Genomic DNA, 6,778 nt, shown 5'->3' with positions numbered 1-6,778 from the left:
TTAATATGACTGTAATTTCCGCACTGTAAACCAATATTCCCAAATTAAATCAGGACCTTCTGCAAATCCATGGTAGACCAGAAGCTCGACGACCATTCGTTAAAATTCGTGCGGATCTGTAGCTGCTAAAGTAACATAACGTTTCGCAGCGAGGGACTCTCCAGCGTAAAGCGGGAGCGGGTCCACATCCGTGTCCTGGTTTCCCATATTCTCAGGGAGCTCCTCCCTCTAAGGGGGACGGACATTCCACGCATTTCCAAGGATGCGAGGCGCCTCAGGAATCCCTCGCGAACACTGGCGCACAACCGCTTGAGCCGTCTCCCTCGGAGGGAGAGCGGGAGGAGGCGCTGACATCCCTCCGGTCGGAGCCCCCCCCACCCCCCACTCCCCACTCCCCACTCCCCACTCCCCACTTCGACCACCGTGACGTCTGCCCGACCGTGCCCGTCCCGTGCGTGCGTGTGGACGCGCGTGTGCGTGGAGCGAGGTTGCCGCTGGAAGGACGCCGACGCCGCGGTGCTGCTGCTGCTCCTGTCGTTGTTTGCTGGAGGGCGGGGGAGAGGGAGAGGGACAGACGCGGCGAGTCGAGTTTGCTCGAGGAGCCCAAATAGCTGGAAAAGTTGTGCGCCGGTATCCGCCATTTCAGTCCACACGTCGCTTTGATTTGCCCGCTCGGCCAGCGAGAGCGAAAAGCGAAGGGGGTGTGGGCCAGATAAAAACTTGTTTCGCGAGCTGAGTGTTACAGCTGCCGGTTGCTTGGGGTTTTTTTTAAACATCAAAAATGCATTTTAAGAAAAACGATCCATCCGAGGAGGAGAGTTGAAAAAAATAATGTAGAAGTGGCGGCGGACGAGCACGTCAGGTACAAGTACATCGAAACGCTGTGTTAATCCCGGTGCGAGGAGGCGGGGGAATCAGCCGGGCCGGGGCAGGCCGCGGAGGGAAGCCGAGAGTAGCTTGGCAGCAACCATGTTGGGTAAGGGGAAAATCCGGATACAATGGAGGGAATGGTGAAGCTCGGCCGGCGAGGGAATTTAACGCTGAGTAATAGGCAACCCGTCTGCATCAAGCCTCGCTCTTCGAGCGCTGCGATTGTTCGCTGTAAAATTTCTCCTTGATGGTTTTTTTTAGTAGAGGGGCGATGTTTTATTTTGGGGAGGAGGGTTGGTCATGAGAGACAAGTCTTTCCTTGACCTGTCCAGGCGCATACGATGGAAACAGTTTTAAAATAATTCCTAAAATATGTAATGGCAAAGTGATGATGTAACCGAACTGGAATTAGTGTTTATTCGATTCACATAAGTATTTGTATATACATGTGTAAAATATCGAGATTCCCGATTTTAGCTCGTAGTGGGGGAGGGTATTGGGCCTATTGAAGGTGTCTTTAGAAGATGACATTGAGTGTTCTTTACTTGTATTCCTTTTTTGCGTGTTTTAAAAGTATACGCAAAAAGGAAGCTATGAAAATTGTCACAGTTAATTTATGTATCTATTTTATTGTGATCTTTTATTGGTTTGGCTGAGTCACACATAGTCAGTTTCAGTCCGGTGAAATGATATTGGATTTAAAATATATATATGTACGGTGGGATGGTATTTTATAAACCTGCCATAGCGCACTGAGTGAGGATCGGCAATTTATATGTTTTGGCTGCGGTGAAATTGCCGCAGCTGTGCGTGTAATTTATAATTTGAAGCTTCGTAACTGTCGACTTTTTTTCCCCTATTATTTATTTAGAATCTGAATCTTTCAAGTAGAATTTAAGTGGTGATTTTTTAAAAAAAAGATAAATTGAAATATTTTATTTGCAAAATTAAAAAATAAATTTACAGCTGCTTCACTGAAAATATTACTGAAAATCAAGTAATTGAGAATATCTTGCCTTCAATGAGGTAGCCATTATAAAGTAAATTGTTTTTAAAAGTCAACATTTAAAATGATATATTCAGATAAACATTACAAGATTTTTAAATATTAAAACATTTTGTTAATTATTTGCCTCTGAATAAAAAACAATCTACTGTATATTGCTGTTTGAGTACTTAATTATATATCTAATTTTTTTCTCTTCTGCCCTTATGCTGCTTGATTCCACAAGAAGTTCTCACAAATTTGTCATTCATTTTGTACGTTGACTGTTATATAATTTCGATAGTGTGAGGTTTGAGGGTGGTCAACAAACTTTTCCTGTTATCTGGTCAGCTTCACTTCCATCTGCTGTGACTGAATGAAAGTTAGCAGGTTTTAAGTTGATATTTGACATGTTTTGTTTTCTAAATATTTGAACCTTTTAACTGATTTTATTTGTTTTAAACAGAACTTAAATGTTGAGGAACTATGGACTGAAATAAAATTATGAAGAAAAATGTATTTTCAATGAAAATGGAGCTCATTATGGACTGCATCAAAGAGAAGCAGTGACCCACTGTATGTGGGTTTACTACAGAATAAAGGAGCACATTCCAATGTTGTCTTCAAATATAAAGGGATGACTGGCAAAGAATGATGGCAAAAAATAAAGAACTGCGTCCCCCAACATACAGTATTAGTGTGGTGGGATTATCAGGGACAGAGAAGGAGAAAGGTACAAGTGGTGTTGGGAAGTCTTGTTTATGCAATCGATACGTGCACCCAAAAGCGGATGATTATTACCCAGAGCATACCTCAGTACTCAGCACTATTGATTTTGGAGGTCGTGTTGTCAACAATGACCATTTTCTGTTCTGGGGTGACGTAAGCCACACAAGTGAGGAAGGAACTGAATATAAAGTACAAGTCATTGAACAAACTGAGTTTATTGATGACCAAACTTTTCTGCCTCATCGAAGCACAAACTTACAACTATATATAAAACGAGCAGCTGTATCAAAATTACAGTCAGCTGAAAAGTTAATGTACATCTGCACTGATCAACTGGGTTTGGAGCAAGACTTTGAGCAGAAGCAGATGCCAGATGGTAAGTTAACCATCGATGGTTTTCTCTTGTGCATTGATGTGAGCAAAGGGTGCAATAGGAAATTTGATGATCAGCTGAAGTTTGTAAATAACCTTGTTGCTCAGCTGACTAAAACAAAAAAACCAATTGTTATAGCAGCAACAAAGTGTGATGAATGTGTTGATCACTACCTGCGGGAAGTGCAGGCTTTTGCAACTAACAAAAAGAATATGCCTGTTGTAGAAACTTCAGCGCGATTTCATGTGAATGTGGACTTGTGTTTTGCTACTTTAATTCAATTGTTGGATAAAACACGGGCAAAGCCGAAGATTATTCCATACTTGGATGCTTATAAGCAACAGAGACAACTTGTTGCTTCAGCAACGGACAAATTTGAAAAGTTGATTGTCCAGGCTGTAAAAGATTATCATGCAGAGTGGAAAACTGTAAGTAATAAATTGAAAAATCACCCTGATTATGAAGAATATGTAACTTTGGAAGGGACAAAGAAGGCAAAAAACACATTTTCTAAGCACATAGAACAGCTCAAACAAGAACACGTTAGAAAACGACGGGAAGAATATATTGCTTTGTTACCAAAAGCCCTGAATATATTGCTTCCTGAGCTTGAGGAAATTGAACAGTTGAACTGGTCAGAGGCTCAAAATGTTTTGGAACAGAGACCTGACTTTCCCCTCTGGTTTGTTGTGTTAGAAAAAACACCCTGGGATGAAACTGACCACATTGATAATATGAATGATAAGAGACTTCCCTTTGACCTTCTCAGTACATCAGAAGGAGAAAAAGTTTACCACAATCACGTGCAACATTTGATTTCTGAGAGGCGAAGGCTTGAAATGAAAGAGAAGTTTAAGAAGCACCTTGAAAAGGTACAGTTCATAACACCCGGGAAGCCCTGGGAAGATGTGTCATGTTTTGTCATGGACAATGAAGCTTGCAAGTTTATAACTGATGCTGATCGTAGAGAGGTTTACAGTAGACATCAACGAGAAATTGTTGAAAAAGCAAAAGAGGAATTCCAAGAAATGCTTTTTGAACATTCTGAACTTTTTTATGATCTAGATCTTAATGCAACACCCAAAATGAATGAAATTAACACTGTTCTAAGTGAAGAGCCAAGATACAGGGCACTACAAAAACTTGCACCGGATCGGGAATCTCTTCTGTTAAAACACATAGGATTTGTCTACCACCCAACTAAAGAAACTTGTCTCAGTGGTCAGAATTGCATGGACATTAAGGTGGAACAATTACTTTCCACCAGTCTTATACAGTTTGATAACAATCGGCCAAACATGCATCAGGATAGTGCCAATATTGATAAGCTTATTCTTGTTCTCTTGGGTAGGGATGGACTTGCACAGGAACTAGCTAATGAAATTCGAGTTCAGTGTACTGATGATGAGTATACTTTAGATGGTAAGATATATGAACTGGATCTTCAACCAGTGGATCTCAATACTTTTGTATTGTCTGGTCTGCTTACAACACATCGACCTCATGGCTATTTTTGTGTTTATAACTCTACGGAGTCACTTAGTTGTATGGCTGATTGCATAGAACGGATAAGAAGTGAAGCTACCCCAAACAGGAAGGGCAAGTTTACAGCTAATCTTTCATTTACAGTTATATTAGCAAATCAGAGAGACATTGGTAGCAAGAACTTGCCAATTTTAAGACTTCAGGGACAGCAACTTGCCAATAAGTTGCAATGTCCTTTTGTTGATGTGCCCTCTGGAACCTATACTCGCAAATTTCATGAATTCCAAATAAAACAAGCTCTTAGAGGTCTCTTGGAAGCATTGAAAAACAATTTAAATGTTGTTAGTCCTTTGCCCAGTATTAAAGATATGACAGAAGCTGACTTGAGAATTGTAATGTGTGCCATGTGTGGAGATCCATTTAATGTTGACATAATCCTTTCACCTTTCTTGGAATCTCAGTTTTGCAGTGCTGCTCAGCCTGGTCATAGTAATTCACTCCTACTTGAGAAGATTATTGGTGAAAAGCGCAAACGAATCCAGATTACAATACTTTCATACCACTCATCCATTTGTGTAAGAAAGGATGAGTTAGTCCATGGGTATATCCTAGTTTATTCAGCAAAACGAAAAGCTTCCATGGCAATGCTCCGTGCCTTTTTGGCAGAAGTGCAAGATATCATTCCTGTTCAGTTGGTGGCTGTTACTGACAGTCAAGCTGATTTTTTTGAAAATGAAGCAATTAAAGAGTTGATGACTGAGGGTGAACATATAGCAACAGAAATATCTGCAAAATTTACTGCCATATATACTTTATCACAGTATCATAGGCAGACAGAAGTTTTCACACCATTCTTCAGTGAAGTTCTAGAGAAGAAAAATAGTATTGAAAATTCGTTTATGTATGACACCAGAGAATCCACTAATGCAAATGATGATGCCTCCTTGTCTCCTCGGGCAAACTCTCCAGCTTACAATTATTATCCTGACTCAGAAGATGACAATGAAGCACCTCCACCATACAGTCCTATTGGAGATGAGGTGCAGTTGCTTCCCTCATCCAATGATCGTTCTAAACATCGATCAGACTTTGAAGGGACTGAATATCCAGTTCACAGTAGTCCAATTGTTAATCATGAGAATCATAAAGTGCCTCCACCCATTAAACCCAAACCTTCTATTTTGAGGCCCGATGTGAGAAAACTTGATCCAAATCTTGTGAAAACCATTGAACAGGTAATTGGTAAAAACCAAAAGAAAACCAACCGAGCACCTTTTGGCCATCCAGATGACCTAGATCCAACTGACAATTACTCAGTCCCAAGAGATTCTCTGCTAAAACCGAAAATGGATGATGAAATATATTCCATTCCCCAAGATTCAAAAACTTCTAAGATTATAAGAAAGCCAACTTTGATCGGAGGAAGTAATTCCCTAGGAGAAGAAGAAAATGGCTTGATCGATAGATCCGCAAAGCAGCCCATAATACGGAAGCCTTCAAAGTACAAATACAAATCCAAGACACTATTTAGAAAGGCTAGATTATACTATAGAAGGAGAGAACGCTTTGATGGTAGTGATGATGAAACTGTGCCATCATCTTCACGCAAGCCAAAGAAGGGGAAAACTCATCGTGGGAGTGAGGAAGATCCTTTACTATCCCCAGATAGTTGTGGGAAAGCAGGAATTGATAATCCTGCTATTGCATCTGATCCAGAAGTTGATGATCCAAGGAGGAAGAGGGATAAGAAACCAGCAAAACCAAAGCCACAAAAGCCAAACAAAAAGGCAAGTTTGGAATTGTACTTTTTATTTTGCATACAGAATTGTTATAAATTGTGGGCTAACATGATTTGGGTTGACTAATGTTCCTTCCAAATGTTTCTAACATCATGATCACTGTTGCACACACTAAATTTGTTTATATTAAAGAAAGAGCAATCTTAATTGAAAGTTAGAAATTAATTGCAAAATAGATCCAGAGCTTTTCAGTGTTGTACTGTGGATTAATTTATCAGTAGACCTGTGAATTTTTAAGTGAATCTTTTTCTTTCAGCGCAGCCATTTCTGCATAAGAGCATAACAGTATTGCCAATGTTATTTTGTACCAACATCATGTTGATTATATTGCACAAATTGGTAATTTCTTTGTGTTCTGCATTGTTTTGAATTAACTATTTCCAAAACCTTTGATGGCAAATTTTTGGTTAGTATACAAGTCTTAAGATCTAAATAATCTACAGTGCCTTGTAAAAGTATTCAACTCCCAACCCTTTGTTCACACAAATGAGTATTGCAATCAGAGATTTTGATTAAATGAGAATTTTTATTTGTGTA

At 39.9% G+C, this 6,778-nt stretch overlaps 1 protein-coding gene across 2 annotated transcripts in view; it reads left to right on the top strand.

Annotated features, from left to right (window-relative positions):
- Positions 1 to 395: 395 nt before the first annotated feature.
- Positions 396 to 6,778, top strand: part of arhgap5 (Rho GTPase activating protein 5) — a 71,232-nt gene continuing 64,849 nt past the window's right edge. The window contains exons 1-2 of one of the 2 annotated variants that reach the window (XM_073040046.1): positions 396 to 862; positions 2,322 to 6,229. In XM_073040046.1, coding sequence (XP_072896147.1) covers positions 2,507 to 6,229 — 3,723 coding nt within the window. In that variant the 5' untranslated portion in view covers positions 396 to 862; positions 2,322 to 2,506. Of the gene's footprint in view, positions 863 to 904; positions 977 to 2,321; positions 6,230 to 6,778 lie in introns of those variants that run through there. The other variant, XM_073040048.1, reaches the window with a different exon arrangement.

This window comes from Hemitrygon akajei, chromosome 3 (genome assembly GCF_048418815.1).
Source record: "Hemitrygon akajei chromosome 3, sHemAka1.3, whole genome shotgun sequence".
Classification (NCBI taxonomy): Eukaryota; Metazoa; Chordata; class Chondrichthyes; order Myliobatiformes; family Dasyatidae; genus Hemitrygon; species Hemitrygon akajei.
The sequence above is the reverse complement of the archived record's forward strand: the minus strand, read 5'-3'. Positions and strand labels throughout refer to the sequence as shown.